Source organism: Macrotis lagotis, chromosome 3 (genome assembly GCF_037893015.1).
Source record: "Macrotis lagotis isolate mMagLag1 chromosome 3, bilby.v1.9.chrom.fasta, whole genome shotgun sequence".
NCBI lineage: Eukaryota > Metazoa > Chordata > Mammalia > Peramelemorphia > Peramelidae > Macrotis > Macrotis lagotis.
The window spans coordinates 116,420,037-116,445,457 of record NC_133660.1 but is presented as its reverse complement, the minus strand read 5'-3'; the positions used below and the strand labels follow the sequence as shown (position 1 = coordinate 116,445,457).

The following is a 25,421-nucleotide window of genomic DNA, read 5'->3' as shown; positions in this document are numbered from 1 at the left end:
CCTGGGTCCAAATCCGGCTCCAGACACCCAAAGATCACCCCGCTATGTGTCCCCAGGCAGGACATCCAGCCCCACTTGCCCTGCACCCTCCCCCCAAATAATAATAACAAAAAATGTGCTTGAGTCTTTTTTCCAACACCAACAACTCTGCCATGGGTGGATCTCATTCTTTATGATAAGTCCATCACAAAAGTTATTTCCTTATTTTTCCAATGTTGCCATTGCTGATCGCAACTCCCTCCTTTCTTATTTCTCCACTACCATGTACTCTTATTTTCTCTCTCCTTTCACTCTGACTCTGCTGTAGGGTCGCTGAGTGGCGCAGCAGACAGATCTCTGGTCCTGGGGCCAAGAAGCCCTGAGCCCCCATACCACCCCTTAGGCCCAGAATCCACCTGGCCCTGTGGTCCTGGGCAGGCCATCCAATCCCAGCCCCTTGCAAGAAGTAAGAAAGAAAATGTGTTATATCTGAACACTGTCCCCCCATGGCCCATCCTCTCCTCCTTTATTCACATCCCCACCCCTTCCCCCTGCTCCCCACTCCTTCTTACTCCAGATGTCTATACCCCATTGAGTATATTTGCTGTTTCCTCTCCTAGCCATCTCTGATGAGAGCAAAGTTTCCCTCATTCCCCCTTGCCTCCCCCCTTCCATATCATTGCAATAGCTCATTGTAATAAAAAAAATCTTATGTGAAATATCTTGGCCTATTCCCCCTCTCCTTTTTCTTTCTCCCATTCCATTTCCCTTTTTCTCTATTGACTCCATTTTTACACCATATTTTATCTTCAAATTCAGCTTTCTCCTGTGCTTCAACTATAAAAGCTCTCTCTACCTGCTCTATTAACTGAGAAGGTTCATATGAGTATTATCAGTGTCATTTTTCTATGCAGGAATACATGCAGTTCATCCTCATTAAGCCCCTCATATTTCCCCCCTCTCCTCTGATCTCCATGCTTCACCTGAGTCCTGTATCTGAAGATCAAACTTTCTGTTCAGCTCTGGTCATTCCAACAGGAACATTTGAAATTCCCCTGGTTCATTGAAAGTCCATCTTTTTCCCTGGAAGAGGACATTCAGCCTTGCTGGGTAGTTCATTCTTGGCTGCATTCTAAGCTCTTTTGCCTTCCGGTATATTATATTCCAAGCCCTATGAGCTTCCAATGTAGTTGCTGGTAACTCCTGTGTGATCCTGACTGCAGCTCCACAATATCTGAACTGTGTCCTTCTGGCTGCTTGTAATATTTTCTCTTTGACTTGGGAGTTCTGGAACTTGGCTATAATATTCCTAGGGGTTGGTTTTTTGGGATCTCTTTCTCTGGGGGATCAGTGGATTCTCTCCATTTCTATTTTGCCCTCTGCTTCTAGAATATCAGGGCAATTTTCCTGTAGTAATTCTTTGAAAATGATGTCAAGGCTCTTTTCCTGATCATGACTTTCAGGTATTCCAATAATTTTTAAATTATCTTTCCTAAGTCTGTTTTCCATATCAGTTTGTTTTTTCAATGAGATATTTCACATTTTCTTCTAATTTTTAATTTTTTTATTTTGAAGTATTGATTCCTGATTTCTGGTAAATTCATCAATCTCCCTGAATTCTATTCTTTGTCTGAAGGATTTGTTCTCCTCAGAGTTTTCTTATCTCTTTTTCCATCTGGTCAATTTTGCTTTTTAAAGCATTCTTCTATTCAATAACTTTTTGAACTGTTTTATCCATTTGACCTAAGCTGGTTTTTAGCATGCTATTTTCTTCAGCATTTTTTTGGGTTTCCTTGACTAAGCTGCTGACTTCATTTTCATGTTTTTCCTGTATCTCTCTCCTTTCTTTTCCCAGTTTTTCTTCCAACTCCCTCATTTGATTTTCAAAGTCTTTTTTGAGCTCTGTCATAGCTTGAGCCCAATTTCTGTTTTTCTTGGAGTCTTTAGATGTAGGAGCTTGTGCTTCCTCATCTTCAGACTGAGTATTTTGATCCTTCTTGGGCTCATTTGCAAAATATTTCTCAATAGTCTTCCTTTTGTTTCTCTGCTTGCTCATTTTTCCCAGCCTGAGCCTGGTTTGGGGGTACTTCCTGAGCTTTTGGGACACTCCCACAAGGGTCTCAGTGTGTGAGGCTCTGTCCTCCCTCCTGGTCTGTGAATGACCATATGCGCCCCCCTCTGCCACAGGGCTGAGGTAGGGGGGGCCTAGACTGCAATCAGGATCTGAATGTGGTCAGAGCCCCAGAGTCCTGTTCCAGGGGCAGAGGACAGAGCTGGCAGTCTCTCTTCAGGCCCCTCCCTCAGCTCAATGGGCTCATGCCCTGGGGGCTCCTGCTTACTGGCTCCCCTGCTTCTGTTTCCTGCTTTGGGAGAAAGACCATGCTGCTGGCTGTGTGCCTTGAGGGCTGGGCTCCATGTGCTTGCTCTGGCAGAGGTCCCCTGCTGTTCCCCTACTTTGTGCCCGGTGCTGGTCAGGGTACAGCTCAGGAGACTCCCCTGCTGCTGTGAGCCTCAGCTCCCAGAACCCTGGGGCTGCCTCCAGTAGGCTGAAATTCTTTTGCTCTGTCAGGCCACCCCTCTGGCAGGCTGCCTCGCCTCTCCAATCCCGGGGAGCAGAGCCTTTCTGCTCTTTTCCAGGTTACCTTGAATAGGAGAACTGCCTCACTGGGTCCCTTTGTGGGTTCTGTCTCTCGAAAGTTTAGTTAGAGTCCTTAGCTGATGAATTTTATCAGAGAGCTCCTAAGACTAGATTCCTTCTTGTGGCCATCTTGGCTCTGCCCCCCCCCCCATCATTATTTTTGTTATGATTACAATCTATGTACATATTCCCTCTTGTAGCTTTCCCCTATCACAGCCTCCTTTGGCACTCTGGTGAAGCCTATCTACCCTTTCTCAGAAGACAGTTTTTTTTTTCCCCCAAGGCAAATGGGGTTAAGTGGCTTTCCCAAGGCCACACAGCTAGGTAATCATTAAGTGTCTGAGACCGGATTTGAACTCAGGAACTTCTGACTCCAGGGCTGGTGCTCTAACCACTGCACCATCTAGCTGCCCCCAGAGGACAATTTTAAAATCCAGATTATAGAGGAATTAGTTACACTGAAATATAATTGTCAAAATATTAAAAAATAGCAAGTTCACAGACCGCAGACCCTATTAGAAACTCCAGAACAAAGGAACTCCTTTGAATTCCTGGTGTCTGGCCTCGTTTGCAGGAGGTGCTTAATAAAGGCAGTGTATTTTAAACTGTACCTTCCCCTCATAGAAGTCAGCATCAATGAAGCTTGGGGACCTGGTCTTTGCCCTTTTCCCTGACATCTTTATTTTCCTTCTGTTGAGATCTTGAGGGAAGTCCCCAGCAATGTCTGATGGGAAAGAGGCCCGGCTTCATGTCTTCCCAAAGAGGTGTAGGGAAAATGCAGGGAAATGCAGTCCATCTTTCCCCAATGACTAATGAAGACTTTGGTCAGCCGTGGGAATCAGAGGGGACATTTGGCTTTCCTAATTCCTATTGTGAGCCACACATGAAAAAGTATATTTAGAAAAAATTTTTAAAAATACACCAGTGTTTTATTTTTTTTAAGTACTGCTAAAAAAAAACAGTTGCTTTTGGCAAACTGTTTATTTCTGTTCAGGTCTGTCTGCAGTGATAACTACAAAAAAGAGGCTGCTTGAAAAATGTACAATCCATAGGTAGGGCATCCCTCAAGGTCTAGGATCACAGCTCAGAATAGAAAGGCCCTCCATCCCCCCACTCCACACCCCACCCAATAATCAGGAATCCATCCATCTTCTCCTGGGGCAGAGCAGTTTGGTAGAAAAGGCAGGCCTTGTTTTAGGCAAGGCCTAGATTGACAGGGGGATGACCTCTTGGGGCTACCTTCTGCAAACACCACAGACCCCAAAGTGAAAGCCGTACAAAGAACAACTATAACAACAACATAGCAGTAGATCTGGTAGCTTGCAAAGTGCTTGAGAAATATCAGCCGTGTAAAATAAGGTCGAAATACCCAGGAGGAAGATTCCCTATATCTATCTGAGAAGGTTAACCTCCAATCCCTTCTGCAGCAATCTTAAAGAGAAAGGCTCCAGGGGATTTCCTAAAGCCAGGATGATGGAGTAAGCAGTAAATCACCATAAAGCCCCCATATTCACCTCCAAACAGCTATAAAACAGCACCCCAAGACAAATCCTGGAATAGCAAACAAGCAAAAAGCTGGGGTGAAACAATCTCTTAACCCAAGAAATTGGAATATCAGCAAGAAAGGGCTGCCTCATTTGGGTAAAGGGAAGCCCTCTCTAGGATCAGGGGTTTCCCAGCAAGCCAGTGGCAACTCAGTCAGAGATCCCGAGCCCTGGGGTGGCGAAGCCAACAATGCCAACACCAGGACCCCTATGGGTCTCAAATAGCTGCGGAACGGGCAGACTCCAGTTCCTGGAATTGCCACATGCTTCAGCCAAGGCCATCTGGTCCTGACATCAAGAAAAGTAAAAAAAAATAAAATAAAATAAAAAAAATATTTGCTCACTGTTATTGTGCCATACACACACACACACACACACACACACACACACACATATATGATTTCTGTATGAGTCTAGTCATTTTTATAGATAATAACTAGCTGAATTTGAATATTTTAACTACAAATACAGGGAAAGATGTAAGGTGAGGCAGTGGTGAGTTGTGCCTCACCTCAGTTTGCGCAATCCCTCAAAAACTGGCTTGAGCTACACTAAGCTCGTGCCTGTTGCTATTTCTCTGGATATCACCACTGTAATGTTTGTAGATCCTTTTATTATATAGGCTCATTTTCTGTAGTCCAGATGATGCAGTTCACATATGTATATAGATATTTAGTATTGCTGATCTTGATTTTAATCATGGGTGAGACAGTCAGTCCTTCTACCTCACTGCATGGGAGGTGTGGTGGGCTACTTCTATTAGGCCTATACAAGGCAAATCCTGACTCTGATAGAGTCCATGCCTCCCCAGGCATGGACCCCACCACATGTCACTAGCTTCAGCATAGTGGGCAAACAGCCAGCAAGCAGCAGACCACCCACACTGCCAAGTCCTTCATGGTAGCACTAGGCAATCAGGGAAACCCAAACTCTTTGGATGCCTAAGCAAATGGGCAGACGCCGGGGGTCAGACTAGCAGGTGCTTCAGCAAAGTCCTGGGAAACGCAGAAATACCCCACTGGCCTCAGCATACACCACCAGCATGAACACTATGGCTCAACACCAGGTATGATGCCCCACTGGCCTCCAGCAGCTTTTTAAATTTTTTTTTTTATTTATTTAAAGCAATGGGGTTAAGTGCTCAAGGTCATACAGCTAGTTAATTATTAAGTGTCTGAGTCCAGTTTTGAACTCGGGTCCTCCTGACTCCAGGGTTGGTGCCATATCCACTGCGCCACCTAGCTGCCCCAGCCCTCCAGCAGCTTGAACCACCTCACACTTCCACCCCCTCAGCAACATCACATAAACAGCCAGCCCCTGGCAGAAGAAGCCTGAACCAATTCCCCTTCCACTCTGGGAGCAGAACTCAAATATAAAAGAAAGGAGAAAGCTCCCCTAAAAGATGAACAAAAAACTAACAACAAAAAAGAATTTGATCATAGAAACTAATGGTGATAGGGAAGACCAAGACCCAAACTCAGAAGAGGATAACAATGTCAAAATACCAACAGACAAAAGCCCAAAGTAAAAAGGGAAGTGGTTTCAAGCCCATAAATAATTCAAAGGAAGAGCTCAAAAAGGAGCTTAAAAATCAAATAAAAGAGGAAGAAGAAAACTTGGGAAAAGAAATGACAAATGATGCAAGAGAATTAAGCAAAAAGAGTCAAAGCTTGGAAAAAGAACACTACTGCTTAAAAAGTAGAATGGAGGGGGCGGCTAGGTGGCGCAGTAGATAAAGCACTAAAGCACCGGCCCTGGAGTTAGAAGTACCTGGGTTCCAATCCGGTCTCAGACACTTAATAATTACCTAGCTGTGTGGCCTTGGGCAAGCCACTTAACCCCATTTGCCTTGCAAAAAACCTAAAAAAAAAAAGTAGAATGGTCAAATGGGGGAGATACAAAAATTCACTGAAGAAAACAACTCATGAAAAGTTAGAATTGGGCAAATGGAAGCTAATGACTCCATGAGACATCAAGAATCAAACAAAGAAATTCAAAGCAATGAAAATATTGAAGAAAATATAAAATACTTCATTGGAAAAAAAACAACTGCTCAAGAGACAATGTCATAATCACTGGACTACCTAAAAGTGATAATGACCTGGACAGAATCAAGAAATCATCAAGGAATACTGCCCTGAACCAGAGGATTACAAGAGGTATAGAAAGAATCCACTGATAACCTCAGAAAAGAGATCCAAAAATAAAAAACTCCAGGGAACATTATAGTCAAATTATAGAACTATCAGGTCAAGAAAAAAAAAATACTGCGAGAGGCCAGAAAGAAACAATTCAAATGTCAGGGAGCCACAATCAGGATTCCACAGGACTTAGTAGCTATAAAAGACTGGAGGGTCATGGAACATGATATTTCAGAAGACAGAGGAGGTAAAAATACAAGCAAGAATTAAGTGAAATTAAGCATAATATTTCAAGAGAAAGAAATTATCATTCAATGAAATAGGATTTCAAGCTTTCATAACAAGAAGATCATAAATGAATTACAACTACAAGAAGCCTAAAAAAAGTAGAAATGGAAAAGAATACATAAGGGATGCAGTGGAGTTGAACTGTTTACATCCCTACATGGGAAGATGATACTTGTAATTCTTAGAAACTCAATTACAAACAATACAGCTGGATGGACTTTACATGGAGGGCATAGATAGAATGTGAATTTGAGGGAATAACAAAAAAAATTAAGGGATGAGAAAGAGGAGTACACTACTGGGTGCTGAACAAAGAGGGAGACAGAAAAAAGGATGGATATAGAATGGGGTAAATTATTTCATATGAAGAGATATTAAAAAACAGTGAAGCGAAAGATGGGGTGGTAGACCATAGGCATCAATTGAAACTTCCTTTCATCAATATTGGTTCAAAGAGGGAATAAAATACACAATCAGTTGAATACCTATCTTACCCAACAGGAAAATAGGAGGGAAGAGATAAAAATGGAGGGACTGACAGAATAAAGGGCAGATCAGGGGTGTGGGAGTGAGACAGAAGAAAAACACAGTGAAGGAGGAATGGGATGAAAGGTGAGAGATGATGAACAGGAGGAAAAATAGGATGGAGAGAAAGATAGAATCACAGCTGTGAAGGTGAATGGGATGAATTCTCCCATAAAACAGAAGGGGATAGCAGAGTGAATCAAAGGCCAGAATCCTACAATATGTTGTTTATAAGAAACATACTTGAAGCAGAGGGACAGACAGAGTAAATAAGGGGCTTGAGCAAATCTATTATACCTCAGTTGAAATAGGAAAAAAAAAGCAGGGGTAGCAATCCTGATCTCAGACACAGCAAAAGCAAACTAAGAGATAACAAAACTACATTTTGCTGAAAGATACAAGGACAATGAAGTAATATCAATACTAAATATAGATGCATCAAGGGGTATCAGCATCCAAATTCTCAAGGGAGAAGTTAAACCAGGCTCATGACTAAACCAGAAAACATTACGAAATGTAAAGCAATTGATTTTTATTTTATATTAAAAAGCTTTTGCACAAATAAAACCAATGCAACCAAGATTAGAAGGAAAGCAGAAAGTTGGGAAACAATCTTTGGATTTTGGTTTTTGTTTTGTTTTTGAGGCAATGGGGTTAAGTGACTTGTCCAGAGACACAGAGCTAGTATCAAGTGTCTGAGGTCTGACTTGTACTCGGGTCCCCTCCTGACCCCAGGGTTGGGGCTTTATTCACTACCCCACCTACCCACCCCTGGGAAACAATCTTTATAGCAAATGTCTCTAATAAAGACCTCATTTCTCAAATACATAGAGAACTGAGTTTGTAAGAATACAAGTCATTTTTCAATTGATAATTGGTCAAAGGATATGAACAGGCAGTTTTTGGATGAAGAAATAAAAGCTACTTTTACAGATATAAAAGTGCTCTGAATCCTTTTTGATTAGAGAAATGCTCATTAAAACAACTCTGAGGTACCACCTCATACTTATGGGACTGATTAATATAACAAGAAAGAGAAATGTGGGAGAGGATGTGGGAAAATTGGGACATGAATGGGTAGAGTTGTGAAATGATCTAACCATTCTGTAGAGCAATGTGGAACTTGGCCCAAAGGGCAATCAAACTGTGCATACTATATGATCCAGTAATACCACAAGATCTATATCCCAAAAAGATCATGAAAGAGGGGAAAGGTCTTACATGTGCAAAAATATTTATGACTCATTTTGTGATGGCAAAATATTGGAAATAGAGGAGATGCCCATCAATTAGGGAATGACTGAATAAGCTGTGGTATATTTGAATGTAATGTATGTAATCTATTGTACAATAAGAAATGATGAACAGAAAGAAAAAAAGACTTGTGTGAACTGATGCAAAATGAAATGAGAAGAACGACAAAACATTTATACAGTGTCAGCAATACTGTGTGATAATCAACTATGAATGACTGTTCTTCTCAACAACACAAATACAAAGAACTCAAAAAGGAAAATACTTTCCACATCCAAATGAAGAATGGAGAACTCTGAATGCAGATTGAAGCAGACTTTTTTCCCCTTGCTGAATTCTAATGTGTTGTTTTTTTTATTCATTTCTCCTTTCACAACTGAGACTAATATAGAAATGTTTTGCATGATAGCACATTATAACCAATATTAGATTGCTGACCCTTTTAGGAAGAGGAGAAGAGAGGATGGGAAAAATATTTGGAACTCAAAATCTTGTTAAAATGAATGGGAAAAATGGTCTTAACATGTAATTAGGAAAAAAATAATATTACAAAAAAAGGACTCTAGGTACACTCACTCCAACAAGTCATTAAGCTTGTTGTCAGAAAGTGATGTGCAAACATTTGGCAAACACAAATATTATTTTTGTTTTGTGTCTGGAGCAATAATTTTGTTACTGATGTGGAAACTTCACTTGTAATATAGAGAAGTAGCTCATTTGTCACATTAAGTGTTAAAAAACCTGCCTGGGTAAATGGTGAAGCAACTCGTCTTGGTTTAGTGTATGGTGGAGGCAGGTCTTCTGTCCACTGTGCCAAGCTGCTGGAATTTGCAAAATTAACAATTTGATTTCATTTATAATGCACCATGCTTAGCACTTTAAAAATATGATCTCATTTGATTGTCATAGCATCCCTGGGATGCCAAGGAAACTGAGGCAAACAAAGGTTAAGTAACTTAAACTTGGATATATTGCTGGTTCTGGAATCAGAGAAACTGTGGTCAAAGATGGTCTTTGTGACTCTGTGCCCTTCCCATCCAGAGTCCTCTGACTGCCCATCTGTAAAATGAAGGGGTTGGGGTAGCCAGCATCCAAGTTCTTTTCCAGCCTCAGATCTGAACCTACGCCTACGACATGGTCTTACAGTGTTCATACCCCATCTCCTGACTGAGCAGAAGCCGGGAGGCTTGAACTACTAAAGGGAGTGGTGTTCTCCCTGGATTTATTAATGCTCACTTTATGTTCAGCAAGATAAATCTCAAGCTTCTGCCTTAGCCTCTGCCCAGGGAGGTATCATTGAGGTACAATTGCTTGTGGCCAGGAAGAGTGGTCTCAGGCATGGCATCTGCCTGCTTGAGAAGTACCAGGCAGTTCAGAGTGTGGCTCTAGTGTCCAATTAATGGTAAAGAGTGATGGCCAAAGCAATGGGGTAATATCTAAGTTGGAAAGGCACTGACCAGACTGCAGTGAGTGTTCCAGGCTGACAGATGGGGGCATAAACTCAAACGTCAGTTCTTGGGGGATGACAGTTACATACCCTCTTTTGATTGTTGCCCAACTGTTTCTCTAACAATTTTTTAAAAAATTTTATATAAGGAAATGATTGGAAGGATAGAGAGAAAAGAATAAGAATGATGACAACAACAACCAACACTTTCAAGTTCCTAAAACCTTTATACATGATTTTGGAGCACAAGCACCTAAAACTCCAGGTCTGGTCCTAGAATTTTCTGTCTCAAGAAATTTTCATGGCTCCCTATTGCCTCTAGGAAAAGTACCACAAACTTTATGTTTAGCTTTTGGAGTGTGGTTTCAAACTCTTTCTAGACTGATTCCACACTAGTGCCCTTCACAAACTCTGGGAGTCAGCCCAGGAACATGCCCACCTCATCCAAGAAGAGTTGTTTCCTGAGTCTTCTCTATCATCCTCTCCATGTCATAATTACTCTGCTTACTACAAGAGAATTTTGTGTTTCCTACCCCACCGCTCCCACTCCCTAGAATGTAACCTCTCTGAGGACAGAGGCTGTTGTTTCTCTTTGTAGTTCATATACAATCTATTACCTAGTCCAGGGTCTGGCACATATCAAGGGAATAAATGTTTGTAGGAAAAATGAAGCTCATTTGTCCCTATCAATCTGATATTTATTTGTGTTCAGAATCAAAATGGCTTATTATATCTCAGACTGGGAAGGAAAGCATATTAACTAGAGAGAAGTGGTATCATCCCCTCTTTGAGAAGAAGTCACTGTATTAAGGTGAGCCAGACTAACGGATACTAACCTGAGCCTCTAAGAAGGGGCCAGATATAGCAGAACATGGTTTCCTGAGAATATATGAAGGGCCATTAGGAAGAGGAAGATACTAACTCATTATTAACCAAAAATGTTTAACACCTCTATGCAGTAAAATACATAAAATTTTATTACCTAAAAATCTTTTTAAAAAGTGTATGCCAAAAGGGAAGGTGGTAGAAAATAGGTTAAGTGGGGGAGCTGGAGACTGAAACATGCTCTCTCTCTCAATGTAGGCCCTTGACTTGCCACTGACTCCTCAGGCACATTTGCCCGAGGTGGGCAGACTCTGGGGGCACACACACAGAACACGATGAGCATCTATTTCTAGTCATGCACAAGGAGGGGCCCTGGATGTGGGCACACTCTCCTATCTCCTTTTAAGCATGAATTTGGCCAGAAGTCTGGAAAATGTTCTGGGACTCTGAAGTCATCTGGCTTTTATTAGCAGGTTAATGCTGCCACTGCCATCTTGGGAGCTTGATATCTGTAACCTGGCACAGGCTGGATGGGCTGCCACAGGCTACTGAACTGGCCTGGCCTGGTCATTGGAGAACAAGGCTGATCCACATCATGCTTGTGCCCAAGGTCACTCACTTAGAGCTGGCCAGAACACAGCTTTATCTCTGTGTTTCTATTTCCACTGGAAAAATGACAATGCTTAAGCTGCACTAGCCTCCCCCAGAAGGCAGCTAACTTCCTTAATGTACAGCTGCTCCTCAGAAACCAACTGCTTGGAAAACGGGGCTAGCTATAAGATTAGTAAAAGAGAAGCCAGAGAGGCAGTGTCCTGTGCAGATCCTAAGGATGGATGGAGAACCAGCCCGTTGTGTTGGAAGGAGAAGGGAACAACTGAGCCCACTTATGAAGGGCAGTGGAGGCAAGGGGTCTCCAAAATTGCTACCCAAAGCATGGCTGGGTCTGCACAGACTAGAACTTGTAAGCTAAGGTTCCAGGAATGAATTACATCAGCATCCCATTCCCCTCGCTGCTTCCAGGCCTCATGCTGATTCAGAATTGGAAAGGTCCTTAGTGATCATTTTGATCCCTTATATCCTAGCAATGGACCAGAAAGGAAGAGACTTGTTTGGATTTGGACAGCTAAGTACCAAAATCTCTTGCTCCTAATCTTCAACTACTCAATTTAAGAAGCATTTCTTGGGTGCCTCTGACTGCCAGGTGAGAGGCAAGATGGAAATTTGGGTTCATGTCCTATTGGTGACCTATAATGGCTGGCTAAAAGACTGTGCCTCAGAAAACTCTCTTGGGAAGAAGTTGTTGGGAAAGAAAGATTTTTACAGATAGCTCCTTACATCAATAAAATTATACGAATGGTGGGAAAAAAAATCCAGGCTGGGATGAGGAGACTCCCACCTACCCACCCAGGTTACAGCCTTCAAGCAGCTTACACACAACCATGGAGAACAAACATGGAAATTGAGAGGGGAAAAAACAAGATAATTTAGAGGAGGCAAAAAGGCTAGAAAATGGGAGGGCATCAGAAAGTCTTGCTGCCAATGGTAACCTGAACTAGGCCTTAAAGGGACCTAGGAATAGGTGAAGGTAAAGAAATGCATTAGATAAACCCAAAGGGCAACAAAAATGTGCAAACCCTTTGATCCAACAATACCACTACCGGGTCTATACCCTGAAGAGATTATGAAAAAGGGTTAAAATATCATTTGTACAAAAATATTCATAGCAGCCCTGCTTGTGGTGGCAAAGCATTGGAAATTAAGTGAATGTCCTTCAATTGGGGAATGGCTTAGCAAACTGTGGTATATGTATGTCATGGAACACTATTGTTCTATTAGAAACCAGGAGGGATGAGAATTCAGGGAAGCCTGGAGGGATTTGCATGAACTGATGCTGAGTGAGATGAGTAGAACCAGAAAAACACTGTAAACCCTAACAGAAACATGGGGGTGATGGTCAACCTTGATGGACTTACTCATTCCATCAGTGCAGCAATTAGGGACAATTTGGGGGTATATGCGATGGAGAATACCATCTGTAACTAGAGAAAGAATTGTGGATTTTGAACAAAACCCAAAGACTATTACCTTTAATTAAAAAAAAACCCATTATCTTATTATGTAATCTTGCTATCTTTTATTTTATTTTTTTCTTCTTAAGGATATGATTTCTCTCTCAACACATTCAATTTAGATCAATGTATAGCATGGAAACAATGTAGACTAACAGACTGTCTTCTGTGGGAGGGATGGGGGAGGGAAGCAAGATTGGGGAAAAATTGTAAAATTCAAAATAAATAAAATCTTTTTAAAAATTAAAAAAAATGCATTAGAGGCCCAGGGTTCAGCTGGAGGAATTGTAGAGACAGGAAATGGCAGGGTTAGTTTGGGGAATAGCCAATAGACTGGTGAAGGGGATAAAAGAATAACACTGTGGAAGGAAAGTAGGACCCAGGCTGAGAAGGCTCTGAATGTCAAAAGATAATGAATATAAAATGCTATAAAAAATTTAAAGTTCTCTATGTATCAATTATTACTATATTTTTTTCTAGAAGCAATTTGAAAGCCACCAAAGATATTCTGAGTAGAAGAGTGAGGCAGGAGACCTTTGCCTTAGGAATATTGATTTGGTAGCTTAGCTGCCCTGTGTTCTGGTTTTTTCCTTGGTGGTTGGGTCTCACCCTTTATTACAGAAGGGATAGAAAGCATAGGAGAGATACTGGAAGGAAGGAGGATACTGTGGTGGTTCAAATCAAAATAAAGGAGAACCTGAGAGTGGGGTGAAGAAGGGTATGCAGGTGTAACTGCTTGGAGAGAGAGTAACCGAGAGGGGGGAAGGGAGGAAGAGACATAGTGAGAGAGAGAGAGGGGCAGAGAGAGAGAGACAAAGACAGAGTATACAAAGAGAGGAGAAAGGAGGAAGAAACAGATGGATAGACAAAGACAGAGGGAGTGACAGAGAGACAGAGACAGAGAGAAGAGGCAGGGGTGACTGGGTTTTTGATCAGAGGTTCTGAACCTCTCTGTCCAAGACATCACTGCTAACTCAATGGCATGAACAATGCCTTCCAGTTCTGCCCCAGAATGCCACAGGCTTCTCCACCATCCAAGGTTACAACCATAGGGCAAGGCAGAGTTGTGCCACCCCAGACTTCTGATGCATTCCCATTTGGGGATTTTATTCATTATAGGTTTGGTGCTTTCACATAACCTCAGAAATCACTTCCAACTTGTTTAAAAATTGAGGAAGCGGATGCAATCTGACAATGTCTCTATCTGTCAAAACTCAGACTGTCAGACTCTTCCATCACTTCTTGTTGCATCTGTCTCCCCCGGTACTGTTAGATTTTTGGAGGGGGGGAATTTCCTCCTCCTCCTCCTTTTCCTCCATTGCTATAATTCATCTGCTCTTGTGTATATATAGCTCCTGCTGCCCCCAGGCCATCCAATATCTCTTCCTACTGCTGAGAACAGTTATAAACATTTGTTATTCTTCTGACATCCAGGCAGCCAAAAGACTTTTCTCAATGTGGTGAGGTCCCTGTTGTTCGACAGCATCATTCGGCAGTAGGTAAACGGGGCCCTTATTAGCTTGCTACTCCAATTTTACAATGCAGAGGACAGAACAGGTTCTATGGTTGTCATTAATTAGCCAAAAAAGGAGGAAAAAGCCTTTCTAGAGCATCACTCTTCTTTGTAACCTGCTCCAATCACTGGTGCATATAAATATTAGATGCAAAAAGCTCCATTAAAATAACATTAGGCTTCTGATTGGAACATTGGGAGCAGAGGAGTTTGAAGTTGGGGAAAGGGTAGCTGCTTCCACAGGGCTGGCTCTGTGGTCTTCATCCCATTTTCTACCCAGGGGAATTTCAGGGTATGCCAGGGATCTCTGCCCCTCCCAAGAAGGCTACCAGTTCGATGCCCTGCATTCTGGTTTTTTCATTGGTGGTTGGGTCTCACACTTTATTGCAGAGAGGAATGACTTTCACAGGGCAACTGCTTGACAAAGACAAATATCCTTGCAAAAGGATGCTGGGAAGCCCATCACATAGAGCATCGGACGGGTCAGGGGAGCAGTGGAGAGTCTGTCACCGGCCTCCCAGGACATCAGGGGTGGCAGCTGCCTTCCCTTTAACAGGAATTGCATACCCTGCTGTGCTTTCACCTCTTCCATAAACACACATTTGGGGTAAACATTCCTGTAATGTCAAGCAATTAAATAGTCTTCCCCAATCAACAACTTTAGTCTTCCCCAATTAACAAAGAGGGTAGCAAATTACCTGTATATGGAAATGGCTTTTTATCCTCACTAACAAATGAATTTTTCCATCCTTCAGCATAAAAAATACCCATCAGAAACACTTAATACTTCAATTAAAAAAATTGCTTTGTGACAGCACTCTCATAAACATTTACTGTGATTTTCGGGTAAATGGTGGGCTTAGCAAGTTCAGACTCACCTGTTGAGCTGCTGGCAGAGAGATGACTTTGCTGTCCAGAAGGTTGAGAAGCTCAGCCAGTGAAGAAGGTGAGATTGGACTAGGGTGAGGAAAAAGAGAAAGCAAATGCATTTTCACATTGCCTGCTATTTTTCTATTTATTCCTCACCTTCCCCTCTCCATCCTTCCCTCTGTCCCACCACACACACACACACACACACACACACACACACACACACACAGACACACAAACATACACACACACACACACACACACCCCCAGATCACAACTCTCCATTTTATTAATTTCAATAACTGTTTACCAGGGGTGAAAATAAATAGGCCAACTGTTCTCCCTGCACTTTTGTAGTTTCAAATCCAAGTTTTAGTGCATAGCGTTGGCTCTTCTTTATTTCCCTGCCTAACAATGGCAGCTGTTTGCCAGAAGTTAGACTGGATTTCTCTCTCAACAACAAAGTGTTTGATTTAATTAGGCCAAAAAAAATGCAATGAAAAGAAAAAAGGGAGGTAGGTGCAAAATTCATGAACCTTTCACAAGAAAGGAAAACCATCAGCATTTCAACTGGAACATCAGTTTGAAAATTATTTAATAATTTAAGGGCTTGAAAATTTTGTTGGTGGAGGTGATTCTTTGACCAATGCAGGCTGACACCTTCATGACCTGGCAGACCCTCTGTGTAAGCTACTGGGTCCTGAGTGTTCAGACCCACACTGTCAGCAGCTCAGAGACCAAGCTGGGAATGAGTCTCTCTAATCTTGAACAGGCTGGTCTGTGGGCAAGAGTTACACAGTCCTTACTGGGCCTCTTCTAGATTGGCAGATAGGACCTTGCAGAACCTTCATTCTGTTGGCTTCATCTTCAAGGGCCCAGATCTATGTTCCAGAGACAGAGGAAGCAACAGCAGAGGGCTAAGATGGAGGCAACAATCTAAGATATTGCAGATGAATTTTTGGAAGCATTTGTGACTGGGCAATATGCATGTGTTATGAGGAAGGTCTTTTTTCTTTACCCTGTTCAATTGTATCTTCTCCGGCACTGTGCTATAAATATTGGGGTTACGAAAAAGTTGAAAATATTTCAAGCTAATAATGTCAGTAAGTTGCATGGTTCATGACATCAGATTTAATTTAAAAATAAGCAGAAAGAGATTAAGAGATTAAGAATAGATGTTTTTACAGAATATTGTGGATCTTATCATGCCTGGGATCCTGGGTTCAGATCTGGAGCTAGAAGAGACCTTTAACATCATCTATTTCAATTCTCTTACTTCACAGACTTAGAAACTGAAGTCTAAAAAAGTCAAATGAGTTGCTGAAGGCCACATTGTCACAATAACAGATCAACACTATTTCTTTACTATTTCTGCCAAGGAAAATATTGTCACCAGAACAATGACATATCCTCAATTTTTCACATTCATCTCATCAACTTGGTTGGGTCCTAAGTTTTTTAATATTATTTTTATTTTAGTAATGTGATTTGATTTGAGGAATGAGTTATTTTCAAAATTCTATAACTTTTATATAAATATTTAATTTGGTTTTGTTATGGAGTTAATGGGTAAAGAGGGTCAGAGCAAAGACCAAGAGAGCACTGACCCCATATCTCCCCATATCACACCACCTTAGAAGCACCAAAACCTGTCAAATTTCTATAACTAGCTTTGAAAGCAGCAGAAATGAAAAAGCCTGAAGTTTGGGATAATATCCCCACCCTACCTCACCCCAGGAACAGAGTCAAACTTTAATATAAAGTTCAAAGTCAACAAACAGGCTAGAAAAATGAGCAAACAACAACAAAAGGAAGCTGACCATCAAGATTAACATATTGAAAGGGAAGGTTGAGACACAAACTCAAAAGATGAAAACAATGCCAAAACAACTGAACGAAGCCTCAAACATAAATGTGAACTGGACATAAGCCCAACAAGAATTACTGGAAGAGGGACAGCTAGGTGGCACAATGGTTGACGCACACTGGGACTGGTGTCAAGAGGACCTGAGTTCAATTCTGGCCTCAGGCACTTAATAATTACCTAGCTGAGTGACCTTACACAAGTCACTTTAATGCCACTGTCTTGCAAAAATTAAGGGAAAAAGTTACGGAAGAACTAAAATAGGATTTTAAAAATCAAAAAAGAGTAGTAAAGAAAAACTGAGAAAATAAATGAGAATGATTCAAGAAAATTATGAAAAGACAGTTGATAGTTTGACAAAAGAAGCATATAAAAATCCAGAAACAAATAACACTTTAAAAAACAGAACTGGTCAAATGATAAGAGATACAAAATTTCAATGATGAAAAGAACTCCTTAAAAAGTAGAACTGCAGGGGTGGCTATGTGGCGCAGTAGATAGAGCACTGGCCCTGGACTCTGGAGTGCCTGAGTTCAAATCTGACCTCAGACAATTAATAATTACCTAGTTGTGTGGCCTTGGGAAAGCCACTTCACCCTACTGCCTTGCAAAAATAAAAAAAAAGTCACTTCATTCAAAAAGTAGAACTGTCCCCCCCAAAAAAGAGATACAAAGGCTCACTGAAGAAAATAATTAAGCAGGGCAAGCTAATGTCTATATGCGATATCAAGAAACAATGAAACAAAGTTAAAAGAATGAAAAAATAGAAAATGTGAAATATTGTATTGTAGAAAAACAAATGATTGGGAAAACAGATTTAAGAGATAATCTAAGAATTACTGGACTACAAGAAAATCATGATCAAAGAAAGTCTAGACATTAGATTTTAAGCAATTATTAGGGAAAACTGTATCACAGATGCAAAGGGTAAAATAGAAATTGAAAAAAATCTAACAATCACCTTTTCAATGAGATCCTGAACTGAAAACTATTAGGAACATTATAGGTAAATTCCAGAGCTCCAGGTCAAAGAGAAAAACAGTCAGAAAGAAACTATTCAAATACTATGAAGCCACATAAGATCACAAAAGATTTAGCAGCTATCACATTAAAGAAATGGAGGCCTTGGAATATGATTGGCTGGAAAGCAAAGGAGCTACAACGACAATCTAAACCAGAAAACAGTATAATCCATCAGGGAGAAAATGAACACGATGATATAGAAGACTTTCAAGCATTCTATATGAAAAGATCAGAGCTGAATAGAAAATTTGACTTTCAAATACAAGGTTCAAGTGAACCCTTAAAAAAAAAGGTAAACATGAAAGAGAAATCCTAAGGGTTCAATAAAATGAAACTGTGTACCTTCCTATATGGGTGGATGTTACCTTTAACTCCTAAAAATTCAATGAATATTAAGGCTGTTAGGAAGAGTCTCCATTGACAGAGGACATGGGAATGAGTTTACATTGGGAATGACCTAAAGAATGCATGAAAGAGAAGGTAGAAGGGAAAAGGGAGTGAAGAATGCAGAAAATTATCTCACATAAAAAAGGCAAACAAGGAAGGGGAAGGGCAGACAATGCTTGAACCTCACTCTCAATTCAACTGGTTTAAAGAAGGAAGACTATATGTATCTATGTATCCAGCTTTCCACATATACACAGACACCAAATTGAGTATAGAAATCTATCCAGAAGTAGGAGGAGAAGGGGAAAGAAAGAGAGACAGAGAGAGGGAAAGAGATATGCAAGAGAGAGAGAGAGAGAGAGAGAGAGAGAGAGAGAGAGAGAGAGAGAGTGTGAGTGTGTGTGTGTGTGTGTGTGTGTGTGTGTGTGTGTGTGTGTGTGTGTGTGTGTGTGTGATATAAAAGCAAGGGCAATTTAAGAAGGAAGTGGTCAGAAGCAAAACAGACTTTAAAGGAGGGACAGTATAAAAATAAAGAGAAAGATAAAGAGGGGATGGAGAAAAATAGGGACACTACTAATGTTAGTTGTGAACCAGAGAATAATTTGGATCTATGCTCAAAGGGTTTTAAAACTGTGCATAACCCTTGACCTAGCAATGATAATATTTGTCCTCTGCTCTTGAAGAAGACCAAGACCTAAGGGAGGTGGATGACGAACTCATGGATTGCTTTTGTATGAGGAGGCGCTGTGCTAAGTCACCAACCTCATGTTCTCCTCCTGAGACATCTGGGTCCAGTGACCAGATAGGAATCAGGACAACTGGAGATGGCCCAGGAAGGGGGGGGTGGCAATCAAGGCAAAGTGACTTGCCCAAGGTCACATGATAATGTCAAGTATCTGAGGCAGGATTCAAACACAGATCCTCTTGTCTCCAAGGCCAGTGCTCTATCCAGGCGTACCTAGCGATATTACTATTAGGTCTGTATATCACAGAGACCAACAAAAAAGGGGAAAAGGACCTATTTGTACAAAAATATTTATAGCAGCTCTTTTTGTGGTGGCAAAGAATTAGAAATTGAAGAGATGTCCATCCACTGAGGAATGGTTGAACAAGCTAAGGAACATTATTATGATGGCATACCTACTGTGTTTTAAGAAATGATGAGCACGAAGGTTGCAAAAAAACCTGAGAAGATTTATGAGAAGCAATACAAAGTGAAGTGTGCCAAACCAGAGAACATTGTAAAAGCAATATTGTAATGATGATCAATTATGAAGACTTAGCTATTCTGATTAGGCCAATGATTCAAGACAATTCCAAAGGACAAGATGAAAAAAATGCTATCTCCTCTAGAGAACAGATGAACTTTGAGTAAAGACTGAAACAGATTTTTTTACTTTATTTTCTTGTTTTTGCTACATGGCTAATATGGAAATATACTTTGCATGACTTCAGTGGTGGATGGAGGTGGAAGGGAGAGAATTTAGAAGTCAAAATTTAAGAAAAAAAGTATGTTAAAAATAAAAAAAATATTTTAAAAGAAGTTTTCATTACTTTTACTAGAGAAGCAGCATAGAATGGTAAGTAGAGAGCATGATCTGGAGCCCAAAAGATGGAGAATGATTGATTAACACTTATGACCACTGGCAGGTCACTTCATTTCTAACTGCTCCAGTCTACTTTCCACAATGGGAATTTTCCCTAATGATTGATAAAAATCACATGTCTCTAGAGGAACAAATTAGGCCCACTAAAAATTTTATAGGATTTGCTCTAAACATATAAGAACTTTTTATCACTAATACATGTTTACAAATGAGGAATTCTAAAAATGAAGGTATTTAAAAATTTTATATTCTTAATTTAAACATTCTCTTTGACATCCTATTTATAATTAGTTCACACAGAAAGCTGTTTTTTTAGACATAACAAAAAATATGTCAGTTTTTTCTCCCTCCCAATGATCACAAGTTCCAAACTGCACCTTTAAATTCTATAAGATCATAAGTCCTCAGTACAGTGGTTAATTCCAGATAGCTGATAAGAAGCTGGCCTCTTGTGTTTAATCAAGCAATTCCAAGTAGTAGTGAGAACCAGGAATGTGGATGCCACTCATATGGTATTTGGGCATATCTGTACCAAGTTGACTAAATAACAGGAAGAAGAGAAGTGTGGGTCTGAAAGTTAACAAAATAGCTTTTTCATGACTTGGATCACTTTCCACCAAAATACAGAGGCTCTCTTTGAAAAAGCAGTCATCTGGAGGGCTATTTTCTACAAAGGTATAATCATTATCTACCACCAAAATTGGTCTGTTTTTACCTCAGATTGCCCATTTGTGTCTATTCAGTGACACTTTTTTCTCCTTTTGTCTCCTACATTTTAATATGTTCCTCAAATATAGAGTCAGGGATTGGATGGAAATGCACATAAATATTAGATTAGATCAGAATCAACGTTTTGTCTGAATGTTAGGCATTTCTGACTTTTCATCTGATATAAACTTCATGAAATTAAAAAAGGCCATTATATGATCCCTCATCTATACCTGATGTTGTAACAGGGTATGACTGAGTCAATTTCCTGGGGGACAGAGGCAGGAAAGAGAAGGGCTAGGCCTAAGAAAGACTGCTCTAGCCCTTTCCAGAAAGAAGGGAACAAAAAGAATTGAGTATTGGCTTGTCAGCTCTAAACCTGGCAATCCCCATTGGTGCTGAGTCAAGTCAAGTCGAATTATCTAGTCAAGAAGCATTTATGAAGTGCCCATTGTTGACTGATTTCATGTTAAAATGAAGTTAAGCTTACAGAATATGAAAAAGATGAGAGTTCTTTCCTCCCAGGAGCCTAAAATCTAAGGTTTTTTTTTTTTTTTAGGTTTTTGCAAGGCAATGGGGTTAAGTGGCTTGCCCAAGGCCACACAGCTAGGTAATTAAGTGTCTGAGACCGGATTTGAATCCAGGTACTCCTGACTCCAGGGCTGGTGCTCTATCCACTGAGCCACCTAGCCACCCCTATCTAAGGGTTTTTAAATGGCAAAAGGGCAAGTCAAAAATATAAGCATGCTTCACTTAAAAGAAATCCCAGTGAAAATTCTTTGAGTCATCAATTCATCCTACAAGCAACATGGTCTGTAGACAGAACTCGTGCCACCACCCTATGCCTGTCTGTACTGACAGTTTGTAATACCCAACGGTGCTAATTCAACCCATGTCAGGACTAAATTTTGCCACAATCCCCACTTTGCACATCAAAGAAATGTTTGCTGAGTCTGGCAAACATACCCTAATGTGGATGCAGCCCATTAGTTAAAAAAACGAACCATTAGGTTGGGAAAATAAAGGCCATCAGAAGCACAACTGGATAACTTGTTGATGTCTGATACTACTGTTTTCTGGACAGTCAGAATACACCTGCCGATGTTCCTGGAATTGGATGGCACTGTCACAGCTAAGGAAGGAGCTGAATTTTTGCAATTTATCATTATGCTGCTTATTATGTCCACCATCCAAGTCTACTGTAACATGCTCTCCAGATATGACTAGGTCAGGGTGTCTAGGAAATAGATGGTAAATCTCAAATATAGAGATTTATACCTCTGAAGATTGTGACACCTCCTCATCTCTTTATTTTGTGATTCTTGCTATCCTATTCACAAATCTTCCCTCAAAGATTCTTTTTAATATTCTTTGCACAGCAGGGATGCTCTGGGTTGCCCACCTGGGTTTTTTCTCTCTCCTGCCTTTTCCAATCATATAGACTTAGATTATGTTGTTGGACAACACCTGCTACAGCTTCCTTCTGCCCATTTGTCTTTTCACTGCCCTTTGGATGAAGTGGGACTTTCATTTTTCGGAGGTTATAGAGTTCATAGCCATGCAGCATCTTGAGGAGACATCTAGCATAAAGATCTGAAACACCAAACTATGTAATTTTCTGTGGAAAAATCTAGGTCTATTTCTCTGATTCCACTCTGGACCTAGTGTACTGGCCATTTGCAGCACCTGTCTCTGGAGTACAAACAAGGGTGGAATCAGAACCAGAGGTCCCAGGTCTGAATCAATGACCACACGTGTGTCCTTGGGTAAGGACCTCAGCCAGTGTCCTCGACTGTAAAATAAGCTGGCTGCACAGAATGCCCTTTACAATCCTTTTTTAAATCTAGAGTCTAATAGTCAATCAGCAGGTCCCAGAAGGTTCCTGTCTATTGTTGTGGAAATCTGAGCAATGAAGAACTGTTCATTCATTTTGTTTTTGCAGTGAGGGGCGAAGAAGGGAAGAGGACTGGAATAGTGTTTGTGGGGCTATGCTTTTTCAAATAATAAGACCTAGCATTTATTAAGGTTTGTAAAGGACTTTATCTCATTGTTGCAACAACCCTGGGAGGTGGGTTCTATTATTATAGCCCTCATTTTACAGAGAAGCTAACTGAGACAGACAGAGATTAGGTGATGTACCAGGGACACGTAGTTAGTAAGGGTCTGAGTCAGGAATTGAAATGCCGAGTCCAAGTCCAGGGCTCCAGTCAGCTGTCTTTTTTCTTACCAAAAAATCTATTCTTTTGACATTCAGTTGTGTCTGTCTCTTCATGGTTTTATGGACTCATCCATTGGGTTTTTGGGCAAAGATACTGGAGTGGTTTGCCATTTCCTTTTCCTGTGTGTTCTTATTTTGCAGATGAGGAACAAAAGCAACTAGGGATTAAGTGACTTACATAAGTTCATACTGAGGAGGTATCTGAGATTGGATCTGAACTCAGACTCCAGGCCTGGTCCTCTATCCACTGTACCACCTAGCTGCCCCATTTTGATTAAAATATCAACAGTTAAATTAACATTTAATTATGATCAAGAAGACTTGGACACAACTAAAAGACTAAACAGTACTCTGATTCTGAGCACACTCCAGAAGTGGAAGGGAGCTACACTTTTACCTTTTGATGTTGAATGAGCTGGCATGACAAACAACAATAAGCACCAGTTGTCCGACTCTCTGGTGGAGAGCCCTTGAACATGGGCCTGGCTAGGCTGTTGCTCAGAGCAAGGGGCAAATCTGAATCCATCAAGCTTAGTCTCCTGCCCTATCCTGGAGAGACACAAGACTCTCTATCCAGCCTGCATTCCTTTCTAAGGGGCAACCTTCTGCATTACTCACATTTGTCCCAAAGCTGAATTATGAACAAATGTCCATTTTCTTTACATCTATTAAAATGGGCCCCAAAGCTCTCCTGAATGAACAGGAGTCACAAGAGATGATACACTCAACAAATCTGTGCAGGTTTACTCAGCCTAGGTCCTTGTTCTGGCAGGAAAACTTAGATTTATCTGTTGCATACCAACTGAACACCCACATTACATCTTAATTTAACATTTTTTAAAAATTTTATTTATTTAGGACTAAGATTTATTTAAAGTTAAGAGTGACTTGCCCAAGGTCCCACAGTTGAGTAATTATTAAGTGTCTGAGGCCAGATTTGAACTCAGGTCCTCCTGACTCCAGGGCCGGTGCTCTAACCACCTAGCTGCCCCTGTATAGCATCTTTATGTTCTGTCCTGGGAAGCTCAGGGGTGTAATGCATAGAGTACTAGGCTTAGAATCAGGAAGATTTGAACTCAAATTCAATCTCAGACACTTATTAGCTGTGTGACCTGCCTCAGTTTCCTCAAATATGGATAAAACAGCACCTCCTCACAGTAAAATGCAAATAAGCACCTACCTTGAAGGACTGTTGTGAGGGTCTAATGAAAACATTTGTAAAGCATGTGGTCCATTGTCTGGCTTTGTAGTAGGCTCTATTCAAGTGGTTAGGCAGCCAGCCAGGTGGTGCAGGGAACAGAGGGCTGGGATAGAGTCAGGAAGAGTTTGAAGCTGACTAGCTGTATGAGCCTGGACAAGTCACTTTACCTGTTTGCTCAGTTTACTCACCTGTAAAATGAGCTTGGCAAAGTACTCCAGAATCTTTGCCAAGAAAGCCCCAAATGGAAGAGTCAGACCTGACTGAACAACAAAACCTATCAATGCTTATTCCCTCCCTCCCTCCAGTCTTTCTAGAACTTCCAGATCTCCCTATCCTACCTTCTTTTAAAATAAATGACCTTGCCTCTCCATACAGTGATAGTTGGGTCACCTGGCTCATTCTCAGGAATTTATACTCATTCACAACTGTATCAGAAGAACGAGTCTCTTCACCTCAAGTAAGAACTATCCCACCATTTATACTTTTTGATTATCCCTTCCTGATAGCTGAGACAGCTTCAGTTCCTCCTTTTCTTATTCTTTCCCTTCTGCCTTTAAGCACACACGAGTCTCCTCCATCTTGAAGCATCCTATCAAGCTTCCCCTTCCACCCAACTATCAACTCGGCCATCACGTGTATTTAGTGCTGTGGTTATTACAAGGAGAAGGGCCACGGATGGAGAGCTGGCTTTGGAGGCTGGAAAAGATCGGGCTTAATTCTTGTGTTGGACTCATACTGGCTGGTCGCTGGTCAAATCCATTGATCTTGGTGTTTCAGAGAATTCTCTAAGGCAGTAAGTTGTTCAGGATGACCCAGTGCTCCTTGGTAGAGATGATGTCTTATTGGTCACCATTCTCCAATAGAGCTTCTCTTCTCTTAGAATATTAGCTTCTTGAGGACAGAGTCTGTCTTCCTTTTGCATTTATACTAAATATTTGGTAGGTGTCTGGCACATAATAAATGCATTTTCAGTCATTCAAACTGACTCTCTTCACTCTCTCCTCTTATGGACAACTTCTAAAAACATATGGTCTACCCTCCCTGTCTCCACTTCTTTATTTTTCACTTCTTCCTGCTCTGGTAATCTAGCTTTCATTCCCATGAGTTGACTGAAACTTCTCTTTTAAAAGTCCTTTCCTCATTACTCTTTCCTGCCAAATCTAATGTCTTTTCTTCCATTCTAATTCACCTTGACCTTTGATGGATATTTAACAATGATAATCATTGGCTATACACTCTGAGAGGCAGTGAGACCTAGGTCAAATTATACTTGTGTCTCTCATTAGCTGGGTGATTGTGAGGGGTTCACAACTTCTTGGA

General features: G+C 40.9%; 1 protein-coding gene across 2 annotated transcripts in view; it reads right to left on the bottom strand.

The window, feature by feature from the left end:
* Positions 1-25,421, bottom strand: part of GATB (glutamyl-tRNA amidotransferase subunit B) — a 142,499-nt gene that overhangs the window by 5,313 nt on the left and 111,765 nt on the right. For both annotated transcript variants that reach the window (XM_074229138.1, XM_074229139.1), the window contains one exon: positions 15,102-15,180. In XM_074229138.1, coding sequence (XP_074085239.1) covers positions 15,102-15,180 — 79 coding nt within the window. The remainder of the gene's footprint in view (positions 1-15,101; positions 15,181-25,421) is intronic.